The sequence below is a fragment of the Wyeomyia smithii genome, chromosome 3 (assembly GCF_029784165.1).
Source record: "Wyeomyia smithii strain HCP4-BCI-WySm-NY-G18 chromosome 3, ASM2978416v1, whole genome shotgun sequence".
Taxonomy (NCBI): Eukaryota; Metazoa; Arthropoda; class Insecta; order Diptera; family Culicidae; genus Wyeomyia; species Wyeomyia smithii.
Genome location: NC_073696.1, coordinates 52,260,170 through 52,276,978, shown reverse-complemented (window position 1 = coordinate 52,276,978; position 16,809 = coordinate 52,260,170). Strand labels below are relative to the sequence as shown.

Below are 16,809 nucleotides of genomic sequence, written 5' to 3'. Positions count from 1 at the left end.
GTGTTTGGTTGTGTTTTGGTTCTGCAACTTGAAAAAACAATTACAAACGTACAAGCAGTGAAACGACACCCGTGGATTGCCTTATGGATGGTTAAAAAATATTTTTAGAAACAGAACGGTTTGTTTAATCGGTGTGATTTCTTCAGAAAAGTTGCAGATAACAGTTATATCTTACCGATAAATGTAAACACAAAAAAAGTATTTTGCAACACAAAACGAGGAAAACAACTTGTTTTAAAGTTTTTTTAACTACAAATGGTTTATGGTTGTATGCTCCAGTGTTGCTAAACTCACTCTAAACAAGCATGCGATACTCCAAGTAGTGTTCTCACCGCTACCGAAATCACTCACACAATGGAGTACCTCCACCATTCGAACTGTCTCTCGTTCTTTCACACTTCCTTCATTTCACACCACCGAGTGTTGACGCTTGCGAGTTTTCTTTGCTCCCGAAATCATGAACACACACTCCTATTTACGGTCTTATTCGGAATGGCGTGGCGTGATGCAGCGGATCGATTATAGTTAGGTAAACTGTGTAAATGTAGTAAAAGCTGTTCCTATCAGATGCTTAAATGTTTATAAGTTGTGGTCAAAATGTCGCCTCAAATTCTCTCAGAAAGCAATATGTTGAACATCATGGACATCCTGAATAGTAGAACTAATGTTTGACGTTGATGGTTGCTCTAAACTGGGCTCCTTCGCATTATTCTGGAAAACATCAACAGGGTCTACTTATAAAAAAGTTGGTCACTCAGTTATTTGTTCCTTGGTGCACATTTGAATTTCGAACTCGTACTGAGACATGAAGATCATATCGATTTTACAATCGTCTATATCAAGGCACACCAACATTTTGATTAAGGTGTAATGTATAAACGACAAAATGTTAACTCTTCAATTGACTATTTATTTCATCCTTAAAAGGACAGTTAGTTTTTAATTCAATTTAGGATATGATGCTGATCCCATCTCTGTGCTATTCCTGACATCAAAAGCTGTTTTCGGACTAAAAATTTGACTAATTAAATTACTAAATTTTGTTTTATTTCTTGTTATTTTAACACTTTTCAATAGTAGGGTAGCGAAAGGCTTCGGCAGGTTTTCTGCACCAATCTTAACCACTGCCGAAGCCGTTCGCTACCTACAATAGTTCAAATAATCAAATTACAATTGTCTGTATTTGGGGGCTCATGCGTGAATAATTTTCAATTGATTGCTACAAAAACGACGGGAATGCGTTGGAAGCTAAGTGACTTATAAGCATTAAAAACACAAATTTTGTCCCCTTTTCCGTTTTTATATTTTCATTTTCACCCCAATGTAGCCGATCTTCCTGAGAAATGTAGTTCTACGTAAAAAAACAAGTCTTTATTATGCTCAACTTCAGTGATGTGTCAAGATAGTTTACAGTTCCAAATTTCCGCTAGCGGAATACGCCAGAAAACCTGGTTGGAGAACGCACAGGTATTTCACCAATCTGCAGTTTACAGTTCATGCGAAGCGAATACAACCACCACCTAACTGATTGGGGTGCGGGGTCCTGAAAGGTCATTAAAACGGGAAAATATTTTTACCCGTGTAAAAACCATTGGTTGTAAAAAAACTGTCTGACAAACCAAATTTGTTTGACTACGTAAATTCTTTAAATAAACACCTAATTTTTATTTGCAAAAAAAAGAGTTGAATTTTCCTTTAATTTTTTTTCTCTAAAGAAACTTGTCCCGTCACATACCACTACAAAGGTTTGAGCTGGACGATTTCTCTATAGATACTAATTGATCTGCACAAAAATGAGCAATTAAGTTATTAACGATTTTTAAGTCATGACTTGTAATGTTTTCTAGTGGAATCGCAGCAAGCTGCGACCGCGAACAGACGTAACTTATCTGCGTGTGACTTATCGCTGGAAATAAAGCTTTCTTTCGCTTACTTTTTTCCAGCAATGAATTTAGTGAAAGTTTTTGTGTTCGAAGATGAATTGACCGAAAGTGGAAGAAGGAATCAACTCAAAACTGAACACGAAAAATCGGACAAATTGAATCACTGGTGCAAAAAAGACCCTGATTGCTTGAATGTCTTCTGAAAACAAACTTTAAGTCTAATCGGCGACCGGCAAAGTTGCTGGTGAGAGTCGTCCAAAGCATCCAAAAACGTTGGCCAGTTTTTTTTTAACAAGCATAACCGTTTCCTTTATTATAAGTCCGGAATAGTAAAGAGTTTAAATATTGGGCTGATTACTACGAAATTTGACGCTCGAGTTTTATTGTTATTTGATGCATCGAGACAGCAATCTTGTGAGATTCTGAACTCATTATTGAACTAAAAATGTTCATCATCATTGCACAATGGTCCAGAAATTAAATTTAGGGGAAAATTTGGGTCTAGAGCTCTAGAGCAATATTTAAGAGAAAAACGTTCTTCTAAAAAGTTGTTACATTTGACAACGCGCTTACTGAAAAATTATCACAAATAAGAATAACCCACATTTTCGATGAAATCCAGTGTCTAACTTTTTTATCTTTGTAGATAGAAAAACAAATTGTTCTACAATATAATAGCTCCGTTAATTCTGAGCAACTCTATAGAAAACAGTTTTTCTCTATCTTTGAAAATAACCGATTTAGATTGAAAAAAAAACCATTTTTCGCTCTAACTTTTTTTCTCATCATTCTCAACATTAAAACAATCTTCGAACGACATTGGAGCTTTTTAAGAGAAACAATTTGCAATGCGTCAGCTTTATTTTACTCAAAATTATTAAAGTTTTCCATAAAAAATATACCTTTTTCATTTCTTGTCGTTCTTTTTGGGGCAAACATAAAAAGAGATATTCTCAATTTGAAGGGCATATATGATTCTATATATGGAGAAATTTCGAAATTTATGTTATTTTTAATGTTTGAATAAAGTCAATTTGAACACATAACAAAAATCATAACCATTTCATATATTTTGCACGTACAAGCACCCAGATTGATTTTTTGGTATTTTCTCTTAAAACTAGAAACAATTACCTTTAATTTGATCCAAAAAGATCAAAAATCGAATAACTGGTTTAAAAGTTATGAGTTTTTGAAAACAAGATACATCGAATAAAGCCGTTTTTTTATGGTCACTCTATTTCGGAGTTGGTCACGCAAACTGCTACAATCGCGCTAATATTTGCAGGGATGGATCTTTATCGAATATAATTAAACCCGTATTTTCTCATTGGGGCGTGAGGGCGACTACGTTATTTTTTCCATATTTCGATGCTTCGGAGAAATCGTCTTCTGCTGATCCTTCGCACACTTCTACAATTTGCACTTATACATTATACTCATATGACAAGACATTGCGATGATTGAGATGTTCGCACACATTCTTAATATCTTCGTTTATTCACCAATCGAAACTGCTTCGATAGTAGTTTGTCGCCAGAAAAAGTGACAGAACACATAACTGTGTGGAGGCGAATAATAAGAGCATTTAGAGTACAATATTTTCACCTATTTCATTCTATTCTATCCCTCATACAGCATGCTCTGACAAGAACTTTTACCGTGCCGATAGCAGTGTGAATCTCTCGTTCATTCGACTGACGTCTCTGTTCGAAATTCCATCAATTCGCTTGATCGATAGTTTTCCAATTCCTGGAGCTGAAACAACTATAAACCATTGGTTATTTGTAAGATGGTTCTATAGTAACAATTATTTGAAGAATCATGCTTCATCCTGTACAGCTCTCAATGCTTGCTGTAGCCTGACGAAATTAGATAAGCGCTATAAGTTTGATAACATTCATTACTTTCGTGAACGAATGAATGTCGAAGTGTGACAAAAAATAACACCAGACGAATCAGTAGAACGTTAAATTTGAGGTAGGGGTAACTTAGATTCAATTCAGTATCACTGCACAGGGTGAGAGTGAGGGCACACTTTGCTTCACTTCAGGTGTATTCCAAAAATCTGGCGTCCGTATGTCACCGGTTCGTTTTTGGAATGAAAATGATGGTTAAAATGTTCGAATGATATCTTTTATATCAGGCCTTTCCAACCCGCGTGTCACGGGCCAAATTTCACGATTCACAACAGCAGTCGGGTCAAAATTTGTAAAACTTTCAAATTTTTTTGCTAATTTTTACATTATGTGCAAATATATTTTAAAATATCATGCTGGTTAGCCTTGATTTTTACATAAAAGCAGTCCATTTTCAATTGAAGAACCAAGGGTGATATCAGTTGAATCTTACCATAATAAATGTAAGCTTACAAGCCACAGCTATAATAAATAAGGGAAACAAACAATGATTTTTTGAAATTTTTACTATAGTAAAACAGACTATTTTTTACTGCCTCCATTCTTTTGAAATTGTTCTTCATTTTTTAGATGTCGAAACGGATTGAAAGTTTCAACACACTAAAATAGGATGGCATTACACTTGTAATTGAAACTTATACAAAAACGTTTTTATCTCAACAAATTCCAAGCCGAATGCACCAACACGTGGGCCAGATGTGAAACGTGTTCCATAACTTAACGCGGGCCGCGAGAAATGAAGCAGAGGGCCGGATGTGGCCCACGGGCCGTACGTTGGACAGCCCTGTTTTATATCAAGGTTTCGTCACTTACTTGGAAAGAGGGCAGAGCCCAGCAGAATAGGAAATGGCAAGGAAAGTAAAACATTTTCGAAAACTACACCGGCCGCAGTCGAAAAATTAACTCTAAGCATAAAAATCGAGAACTCGATTATAAGCTTATTTGCATGGCTTTTATTACTATCGAAACGTTTTGTGAGAGAAAAAATTCAGCTTCCTGATTCAATTACATAGTTTTGGGGCACCGAAAGGTGCCAGTTGCCGATGATCCTTGTTCTGTGGTTATTTCGGTAAAAATTCCGCCTATTTTCAGCAATTTTGCAGCTACCAAGTACTCCTTACCAGTCGCCAGATATATGGGTGAAATCCGGCACAAGATGACTGGCACAATTTTGCCCTTTCTCCCTTTTCACGATCAGCACCTAGCATCCGTATGATATTGTTACAGTTTCGGAAACAAAATGATGGTAAAATGTTTAATGTTACCTTTCATAAATTTCCGGTAAGCGTGGCGTGCGAATAAAAGCGAGAAAACCAACAGCAACAAAAACAAATCACTCCAAAGTCAGGTAGGTTGTATACTTTAGTGTCGGCTGTGCTTGGGTAGCTAGGTAGTGATTGGTTGCTCGGTATGATTCAGACAATACATGTTATTTACTATTTTTTTTCAATAGTGTCTCAATCAACTGGTTGTTGTTGTTACAACAACTCAACCGTAAAAAAAGTTCTGATCGATTGATGCCAAAACCTCGATAGTCTGATAAAAAATAACTGAAATATAAACGTTCAAACCGTGACCACGCCCAACACAAACGGGCAAGATTCTGTTACTTTAGAGCAATATTTTATCAGCTTTTGTGTCTAAAAACCGCGCATTAGACAAAAAAGGTAACAAATAAAAGCTTGTATGCGTTGTTGCAGTAATGAAATCGTAATAAAAGGCAATCTATTTTGTTATTGCTTAGAAGGAATAAAAATGTTGCGTGTGGTTGTAATGGTCATACTCTTGATCTCGTAACATATGCAAAACACATGACAGTATGTGTTGTTACTTGACTGGAGAAAAATGTTATTACTTTTCAAGTAACAAATCTATTATTAAAGTCCGAATTTTTAGTCATTGCTTTTAAAATAACAAGGAAAAATTTTGCGTGCGCTTTTTCCATGGTTCAAATTCAAAAACAATGTATATATTCATAACTTTTGAACCAGTTGATCGATTTTTATTCTTTTTGGATCAAATTGACGGTTTTATTATTATTATTTCTAGTTTTATGAAAAAATACCAAAGAATAACTCCTGTGTGCTTTTACATGCAAAATATAAAAAATTATTATGATTTTCGTCATTTTTTCAAATTGAATTTACAAAAATATAAAAAATAATAAAGTTTTAAAAATGTCCCCACAAAAAATCAGATATGCCCTTCAAATTAAGACCAAAAGATATTTTTCATGTTTGCCCCAAAAGGAACGACAAACAAATAAAAAGGCATGTTTTTTATGAATAACATTAATAACTTTGAGTAGAATATAAATATTCATGTATATATATATATATATATATATATATATATATATATATATATATATATATATATATATATATATATATATATATATATATATATATATATATATATATATATATATATATATATATATATATATATATATATATATATATATATATATATATATATATATCAAATAGAATATAAATATACGATGTCAGCACTGAAAATGGTTTCTCCTAAAAAACTCTAAAAGTTGTTTAAATATTGTTTTAGTGTGAAAATTGAAATAAAAAATTAGAGCGAAAAATGTGTTTTTTTTTTAAATCTAAATCGGTTATTTTCAAATATAAAGAAAAATTGTTCACTTAAAATTAACGGAGCTATAACATTTTAGAACAATTTCTATCTTTCCTATCTACAAAAAGTTAGATACTGCATTTCATCGAAAATTTGGGTAGCAACTTTGCAGGAAAAGTTCTTCTCTAAAATACTGTTATAGAGCACCAGATCCAAATTTCCCTCTAAATTGAGTTTCTGGACCCTTGTGCATTGGGAACATGTCTTGTGCAGTATTTATTCAGGACTTGTGTTATGGTAAAGTGAAGTAAAACCTCTTTATGAGAAATCGTGCGGAAATTTTGTAACCTATGTAATTAATATGATCTCGGCACAAATTGAAACATTACACTGGCTCTACCGCACAATATTAGATCCTCGCTTTAACTTTGCTGACTTGCTTCGAAAAACTTTTCACGTATAATTTTTGCTCGATTATCAAATCATTAATCTTCTATTTCATACTCTGAGTTTGTAATAAAAATGATCCTCACTCGACGCGAAAGAAACAAGATCGCAAAAAATCGTGATAACCTTAGAACTCATTTGACGCCCTGCAATAAGAAAAACTGTGGACCAAAAATACTAGTCATGATGGCAATCAAACTCATAGTTTGAGGAATATATAATCAGCTAAAGCTATAGAGACAGACAGGCTTCAGATTTGTGGGTAACGTGTTCTCTATAAAATACTAAAAAGCATAACTGATACTCTCGGATGTATTTTAAGTTTAATAGAAACTCATTCTGAGGATGTAAAAATACATAATTTTTCACCGTTCGTCACTTCTACAGTCAAATTTTATAGAACGCCCTGTGGTATTTATTTAAACGGCATTGACGTACACGGTTCCTGACCTGTACACACGCTGTCGAATAAAGAACCGTTGTTCTTATCACACAAAACTCAAAACGCGTGCGCGCAATCGAACCGATTAACTGGCGGTCGTCGAAAGAGGGTTCCCCTCTCGATGGATCATCGAAATCATTCGTTCAGTGCGTCTGCTTTCCCTAGTCTACGATAGATAACGTACGGCACTTGCGCTTGTCGCTGCTGTTATTGAATGGCAGTCATTTGCGGTGATTTATTCGGACATGATTTTTGTGCTGCATGAGTTTTGTTTTTTATTGATGATGATATACTTTTTGCGGATGTAAGAAACAATTTCATAACTTTGATCGTTTGGGTTTTTGGTCTCGTTATTCGTTTGATTCTCATATTTACCAGAAATTCAAACTGGTAAATATGAGCAGGCGTATTTATGAAAATCAAACGTTAAGAAACCCACAAAAAAGTAACAAATGTAATTTTGTACAATCTGGATTCATAATTTACTGAAAAAATTTAGAGATGTGTACCGTTTATCTAAAATTTCACTTCATTACTGCATAGTAATTTATATAACTTAAGACCTTAAAAGGATAACTCAAAATCTCACGTGTACTTTTGATCAAAAAACTATAGCGTAAGAATACCGAAGACTACAGGCTTTGAAACTGCTTTACTAACTTCAAATACGTAATACAAAACAATTCAGTTTATGTTGATGCAATTTCAGCGGGTAAAAGTTACCTTCGGCTGGCACTTCCTTGATCTCCGTTCCAGACTTCGACAATATATCCTTAATCCAATCCTTTTTATCCCAGAGATCCATTTTGGCAGCGCTATCGTTTCACTTTTCACTTGTACGGTATAACCTTCTGTTTTTTCTTCAAGATCAGACTTTTTAAATAACTTGCACCAATTCAACACCTAACACGAAAAGTAATACTTCTTTTAACCATCCACTAAAACTCTAGGAAAATATTTATAATGAAACCACTCTACATTTTTTTGTTCTACGTATCCGCACTGATATCCAATTATCCGATTATGTTCTCCTGACCGTCATCATGTACTACTCCAGGCACTCATCACGGAAGAGGGAGATTGTCCCTTAACTATGAACTTATTCTACAAGCGCAGTCCCGTTCTGCGCTTCCCGGTCCGAATATTTACGTTTGTACGGTGCGACGTTCTACAGTGGACTGACCGAGGTTGCGATCCATCACCCGACCGTACTGAACGAGACGACACACCTCGGCAGCAAGCATCAACACCCATACCACTTCGAGGCGAGCTCGACTGCCTGCGCGTATCAATTGCGTACGTGTGATGGACGAGGCAGCGGAAAAACATCGAAAAGCTTCGATCGTGGTGCGTACGCGCGTGCGTCCTCTCTCGCGTATTCTTTGTCTCTCACACCAAACGCAGCTCGAAACAAAGTGCGTATCCGCTCACCACCCACCATCCATACCACCCAAAAAAAAAAACGAAAAACACGCAGTCACGCACTACGGGGACGGCGCTGTTTTCTCATACTCCCAACGATGTGTTGGTGAAACAGCCTACTTTTATAAGTCTCACACAGAAATGTTGAATATTAATCCGTGCACACTCCTACATTTAATTTGTTGATGAAGCCAAACCGGCCGAATCATACCACAGCTTTGCTGTCCGCTTTTTTGCGTTAGGTCAGGATTAGTGCCACCTTTCAGACCGGTCTCTTTGCTTTCCGGTTGTCCGATCGACTCGAGTTTCGACTTTCGTTCGCTCGGTCGCTCCGTCAGGTTTCGGCCGGCTGCACTGGCGTTTGCGTCAAACAACCTAAGCTTTTCCGTCGAAGATCGTGAAGCTCGTGTTTGTTTGGCTTTTTTCTTCTTCTTCTGTTTTCGGACAGGAACTCGTAATCGAAATGCCGTAACCTGAGTGCTGCAGAAGAACTGGAAGCAATTATTGTATCTTAGAATTCTCCGCCGAAATTGGAGCCAATCACTGACACGCGCAATGAAGTGTTCATTAGCGCACCGGTGTTACCAATCGCTTATTATTATTATTATATTAATTATTATTATATTTATTAATTTGTTTCGCGTTTCTTATTATTATTATATTAATTTGTTTCGCGTCCGTATCACGGGATTCACCCTGTCCGTCTGCTGCGCAGGAGTTTTTGCTGATGGTTTTTTTTCGGTTTCCCTGCGCAAAATGTCACCGAATTAGGCGGCATGCAAATCGACCGGTTGATTGTGATGGCATGTGGTGGCAGGTCCGCATTCGGGAGCCAAATTTTTTAATGATTTTCTCCGCGAATTTTTGGTTTTGGCTCTGCTCAGCCGGAATGCAAATGAGTCGTTTCGGATATTTTTAAATTTTTTTCATCGTGATACAGTAATTATCATAATTTATTTTCTTAACATATTCTGGACGAATTCGTAAACAAGACGAACACGTCACTATCACATCGTTAAACAGTTTGACGCAAGAACGAAACTTCATGCTTCGGTAAATTATTAATTGTCATAAATTACTTCGAAGTTTTGGGTAAATTGCTTGACCTGTTGCGTAACAAAAGGCGCATGTAAACAGGACGAAGACGTCACTATCATATCGTTAAACAGTTTGACGCAAGAACGAAACTTCATGCTTCAGTGAATAAATAATTGTCATATAAAATAAAATGTTTATTTTCCTTTGTAGCTTTTGGTAAATTTCATGGCCTGTTGCGTAACGAAATGCGCACGAGAAGAAAAAATGGCGATTCGCATGATAAAATAATCCAAACTGTTAGTAACAGGTAGAAGGTTTATTATATTTAATTTGTGAAAAGTTGTAGGTGTTTAGTGTCGCAACAATCTCTTATGTTAGAAAGAACAGCATCAAGCATACTTTTTACTGTTCAAATGTAAACATTAACCCATACAGCAGAACCCACCCGAGGTGCCACAATGCTTTGCGCAGAGTTGAGGTACGGCACAACATTTCAACCGCGTTCAGACTGCGCGTGAAGCTATGTGTTTTATTTTGCCTATTTCTCTTTAGTCTTATTTATAGACGATCCTTGTACCGTGCTGTTGTTCTCCACTGTTCGCCTAATCTTGTGCCAGGCTCAAGCCGCGTAAGTGTGCTAAGGCTATCGCATCAGTCTCGAACTTTTGGCCACACTAAAATTTCTTTAACTAAGCAGCGGAAAAAAATAATCATTTCAAACGTCACAATTTAAGCTGAGTATAATTCAACAATTAATCGAAACTCCAATTCTTTTCAATTCAACATTACCCCACAGTGGCCATCAATTAACTGAAAAGCTATCGCGAAAAAAACATCCATCTTTCAGACCAATCCTGTGCTGTCGGTTTGTTTTGAGAAAATTCCACAGATTTCTAAAATAGGTTCCAGAATACGATGTCGAATTTGCATTAAGCATTTTTTTGTGTTGCTATTTTTTGCCAAGGACGGCGGCGCCGGCGGTTATTGCGACGACTTGTTTTGCGAGGCCCAAAATAGAAGTGAATGTTTATTGTATCAGGCGGTGTAACCTCAACATTGTTGGTATTGAGGCTAGGCCTCAACGAAGATGGCGTCGTTGCCGTCTTAGACGGTATCAATTAATACTGAATTTTGATTAGAGGCAGGCAGTAGATAAAAGCTATTTTGGAACGAGAGTTTTATTTCTGAACTCTCAACTTTTGGCATGTTTTTCGATTCGCGAACCATTATTTACATTTTTTTGCACATCGGTTCGCATTCACAATCGGCTAATCGTCGATTCTATTTTGGGGCCTGTTCAGCATTATTTCTTCAACTGGTTGAGCATTGATGAAGAAAAAAAACTGGTTGAGCATTCTATAAAACGACCGTGAGAAATAAAATTACGGGAGCTTACGTTATGAAAAAATTAATGTTTTTTCAGTTATAATACAGGTCAAAGTATTGTCGCTTCATTTGAATATCATTTTTGATGCCTGTGCAATATGCACAGTAAAATCACAGACTGACGATTATCCGGGGAATATCAAAATCACATTATGAATTCTGTTAGACAACTTGCAGAATTGGATCATTTGAATAACTTTTAAGTTGTGGAAACTCCTGGGTAGGAATTTTATCAACACCCTTTTGCAATTGTAATTATATAAATTATATAAAGAATTATGTCATGATCGGTGTTTAGTGGTAAAATGTCATGCCATGAAAAATTCTGAAAGATCTTTGATGAGTTTTCGCAAATCACCTTTGAAATAATTTTTGTGCTCGCGTTTGCATTGGAATGGTAACTATGCCGTGATAATTAATAAAATCGCATGTTCAGTTTGACATTGAATACCTTAAGTTCCATATTCACGGTAGCAATTCTGCTGAAGTTTACCATCGTTTGTTTGCTTACCGACGTATTCAATTTACTCGTATTAGCGGTCATTTCTGCACTGCCTGGATTTACCGGCTTGACGTTTGAAATAGCTGATAGCACAAAGGACAATTATCCAGCTTGCATTTTTTTCTGTGATGTTTTTCCTATATATCAATTATTTTATTTGGCGTGGAATATCATAATTCGTTTTGAGTGTTTCAATCTTTTTGCTATCAAAAAATGGGTTAAGTCCTCTCAGCTGGTCTCGAGGTACGATGCTGGCCTAACAAGTCAGTTGTTGTATGTTCGAGTCCCGGCTCGGGAGAGACTGTTAGTGTCAGTAGGATCGTAGCGCTAGCCCCGCAATCGTCCTGTACATGCTGCGAAGTCTGTGTATAGTAAAACAGAAGGTCGAGTTCCGATTAGGAATGTAGCACCAAGGCTTTACTTTAATGGATTAAGTTATATTGAATTTATACTAACGAGTAGCTTACAAAAAAGGTTTATTCTTATAAAAAACTCTAACTTTATTTTGAAAATATTTAAAAAACTGATATACTTAGAAAGCTAGTCGTCAAGAATAAGTATAAAATTACTATGAAAAACGTGATGCATCATTAGAACTTGATTATTCTCAAAAAAGTTGAAAATGAAAAAATATGCTTCAAAATTTTTTAGGTAATTTTTTTTAAAGTTTCAATGAAAAGTTATTGTTATCACTCTTCTTTGTATTAAAATGAAACTTGGCACTTATTTTTTCGAACTTACTTAAAATACTTAGGACGCTCCTGAAATGCAAAAAAAAAAACAAAAACATAGAAAATAATCTTAAATTCTATGGAGAGGAGAAGGTCGAAAAGAAAATCATTTCATTTCCAGCATTTTTCAGGTTGAAAAATAGAAGCGTTCTGAAAAAGGGGCAAAGCAGAAAATGATTCCTAATTTAGCGAAAAGTGGATTCATAGATGGATGAGACTAAAGACAAAACTTATTCTGAATTAAGCTAAGTTGAAAGTGCCCCAAGGACCTCTGCTAACGAAGAAAATGAATGAAAAACAAATATGTCTTAGAAGCCAAATTTATCACAAATACAGCTGACAACGACTCTAAAATTAGAACAGCTGTAGATTTTTTATTGCAGGCCAATTTTTTTTTGACAGATTTCCATTTTTTTGGAAAAGTATCGTATCCACGTGGACATTATCACTATCCCCTCCCCTTCTATCATGGATAAGCGTGGATATTTGTGTACCCCCTACTCCTCCTTACGTTATCTACGTGGAATGTGGACAGCCCCCAATATATATCACTGTAGTTGAAATAAAACAACTTGAACTAAATCTACATGCATTTTTAAGTTCATAGTTGAGATTTTTTACTGCCGCGTTCAGTACACATGTGATAAAGATTGGACTCGGAAAAAATGCGACACTTTGTTTTGGGTGTAACTTTTTATCGCGTGGATAAAAATCAATGAAATTTTGGATAAACTAGTTTAGAGTGTTATGTTTATATGTGCAAAATTTTATCACGTCAAGTAGTTTCCGAGATGCATTCGAAACAAGAAGAGCTACCTCAGGGCAAATCTTGGACGCGGTGATCGATAATCCTGGTCAGTCGCACAGATGGATCGGCAAAAGGCTTGGAATCCATCATTCCACCATGTCCCGCGTTATCAAGACCATCGAGCGGCGCGCTAGACTCAGCCGAAAACCGAAAACCGAATACCTAGAGAAGGCGCGGTAGCTAAGGAACCCAGCCAAAAAGGTCAATTCGTCAAAGTGGTTTAAGTGGTTCTTAAGGCCAGAAAGGTGCCATATCGAACTGAGAAGCAAGATACGGTGGCCAAATGGCGTGCGCGGAAGCTGTACCGTGAGTGGTTGGTCAAGCCAGGCTGTCTCGTCATGGACGATGAGACAAACACTAAGGCGAACACCAAACAAATCCCTGGCTTCGAGTTTTTTGTCGGAACGTCCCGCATGGAGGTTCCGGAAGAGAAAGACGGACATATTCGCGAAGAAGTACGTGTTGTTGCAGGTGATCTGCGAGAACGGTACAGCAAGCCGTTCGTTACAACCAGCACAATAAACGGGCAGATTTATCGAGAGGAATGCTTGCAGAAGTGCTTGCTGCTCTTCCTTCGCTCTCACCGTGGTCTTGGAACCCGCCAAATTCACCAGAACTTCGTCTTATCGAAAAGTTTTAGGCGATAATGAGAAAGAAGCTGAAGAAAAACGGAAAAACATTCAAAACAGATGAAAAATTGGGAGAAATTGTGTAAGGAAGATGGGCAAATCCTCACCCAAGATCTCATGAGCAGTGTCTGGAAAATGTACGAGCATTTAGCTTGGGGGAGGAAACTCAACAAATAAATTATGCCAAAAAATAGCTAATATATCGTAATTTAATTCCCGCAAATTTGAGAAATGTCAAACTTAATGTTTGGTGATCATTTTCGTGTGTCTCATTTTTTTCGAGTCCAATCTTTATATGGCCACACGTGGTCCATAGTCTCTTATCCAGACACTCCTATTACAACCTCCACGCGGTGCCAGCTGGGATATGAGCAACCAAGGGAGATCGAGTAACCGACCCCGGTAGGGACTATATCGTATGCTGACAGGGAAGAAGGGCTCTTTTGAATTTTCGAGCGTCTGTCCACCATGTTACGAGCGGCTCAAAACGGCGTCTGTACTCCAAGTTAGGGGCGGCCGATTACCGTCCTCGTGCCAACGTGGGACTCTAAACAGTGTTATGCACGATAGTCCTCCGGCGAGACAGAGGGTTGGTGCGCAAGCCTTACAAGCCGCCACCATGAAACATTCACAAGTAATGAACGAGGAACAAAGAAATTCGGACTGGAACAACCGGCACAGACCCACGCGACGAAAACGGACTAATGATTGGAAACTCGGGACGTGGAACTGTCGATCTCTCAATTTCCAAGGGAGCGCACAAGTGCTCTCCAAGGTATTAAAATCCCGCAGGATCGACGTCGTTGTACTGCAGGAGGTGTGCTGGAAGGGCTCAATGGTACGTACGTTTCGAAATGGTCATGCTGCGCATAACCTGAGCTGCGGCAACACACATGAGCTGGGGACAGCTTTTATACTGATGGGTGAGATGCGGAAGCATCAGCATCATAAGCCTGCACAGCCCTTACCTCGAAAGTAACGGAGACGACAAAGATGAATTCTAGGCGTAGTTTGAGCGTGAGTACGACCACTGCCCAAAAACATGATATCAAGATTGTCATCGGGGATTTCAACGCTCAGGTAGGCCAGGAGGAGGAGGAATAAAAACCAGTGATTGGAAGGTTCAGCGCGCACCAGTTGACCAACGAAATGGGACCTAAGAATTATTGACTTTTCCGCTTCCAGGACTAGGTCCAAGGTCGGCAAATCAGATAAAAACACACATCGACCACGTACGTTCTGATTGATTGTCGGCACTTCTCAGACATCATCGACGTCAGATCCTATAGGAGCGCTAACTTCGACTCGGATCACCACAAGATGATGGTTAAGATGCGCCCAAAACTCTCCGTTGTTAACCACATTCGGAACTGGAGCAGCCTAACGTCGCCGCAAACTGCGCACATTTGCTCGTAGCTCAAGGACCAGCTGGAGGAAGCTCTTCTCGAGGACTGTTGGTACACCACCAAAAACCATTAACAACGTAGCGGAGAACGCTCGCGGGTGGCTAAGATACGCAGTGCCACTCGTCAAAAAGTAAAAAGACACAGACAAAAGAATATGCAGCGAACCTAAATCTTCCGGGAGAACAAGAGCCGCCTTGAGGAGAAGGAGTATGCAAAGCTGGAACAGCTGCATCATTCTCAGGAAACGCGAAAGCTCTACCAGGAACTCAACAAATCCCGCAGAAGCTTTGTGCCACGAGCCGAAATGTGCCGCGATAAAGATGGTAGTATTCTGACGGACGATCGTGAGGTGACCGAAAGGTGGAAGTAGCACTTCGACGAACCCCTGAATAGGGTTAGGGCAGAGAATCATGGCATCAAGTAACTACCTGGGCGCCAACAGCTACCGGAGGAGTTGAAGGATGGGGTTATCTTCCATTTCTATAAAAAAGCTAACAAATTGGACTGTGGGAACTAACGTGTGATCACCGTCGTTAATCATTTTTCGCCGACTCTCGCCACTAGTTAAAAGGCTTGTGGAAAGCTATCATGCCGGCTTCGTGGAAGGACGGTCTACGACGAACCAAATCTTTACCATAGATCCTCCAGAAATGCCGTGAATACCGAACTCCACGCACCTCCTATTTACCAACTTCAAAGCCGCGTATGACACTATCGATCGAATGGCTTTCTGGGGAAGCTGATTATGAAGGCTGATAAAGGCTATGGTGGATGAGACGCAGTGCTGTGAGTGGATTTCGGGTGATTTGTCGGGTCCTAGGACAACTCTTAGACAGTAGCATTATGATCGACGACGATGAGTTCGAGGTAGTCGACGACTTTGTCCATCTTGGGGATAATGATACCAGCCGTGAGATCCGAAGGCGCATTTACAGCGGAAATCGTGCCTACTATGGGCTCCACAAACAATTACGGTCGAACAGACTAAACCCCCGTACGAAGTGTAATCTGTACAAAACGCTCATGAAACCGGTTGTTCTTTACGGGCATGAAACGTGAAACGTGCTCGAGGAGGACCTGCGAGTGCACGGAGTTTTCGAACGACGAGTGCTATGGACGATTTTTCGCGACGTGCAGAAGACGGGATATGGATGCGCAGGATGAACCATGAGCTCGCGCAACTCTACGGCTAACCCAGTATTCAGAAGCTGGCTAAAGCTGGACGGATACGCTGGGCAGGGTATGTTGCAAAAGTGCCGGACAACTACCCTGCGGAAATGGTGTTCGCCTCGGGCAAGATGGGTAGACCAGGTGGAGCGAGATCTGCCGGGATGTGTTGAACTACATTTATTGATGATTGAGTTTTGAAGATGATTTTTCAAGTGTTCTTCAATCACTCTTGAGAACAGTTGATTATTCCAAACCACAGGTACTAAACCTTTAAATGCGCACGATGTTAAAAAATCATCTAAAAACATAAAATCTTTGTTCAACAGGTTAACTGCTCTAAAACTAACCAATATGCAGAAAAAAATTGAAAGATTTACTTTTTAATGTGCAAATATTACCAAGTTGTTTTTAAACAACACTGTGACTTTATCGCA

The 16,809-nt window shown here is 38.3% G+C and overlaps 1 protein-coding gene across 3 annotated transcripts in view; it reads right to left on the bottom strand.

The window, feature by feature from the left end:
• The window catches only part of LOC129730268 (Krueppel homolog 1), a 48,930-nt gene that overhangs the window by 13,004 nt on the left and 19,117 nt on the right, over window positions 1–16,809 (bottom strand). Inside the window, exon 1 of one of the 3 annotated variants that reach the window (XM_055689461.1) lies at window positions 8,007–8,591. The exons of the other annotated variants lie outside the window; for them this stretch is intronic. Coding sequence (XP_055545436.1) covers window positions 8,007–8,088 — 82 coding nt within the window. The 5' untranslated portion in view covers window positions 8,089–8,591. Of the gene's footprint in view, window positions 1–8,006; window positions 8,592–16,809 lie in introns of those variants that run through there. 3 annotated transcript variants of the gene reach the window in all.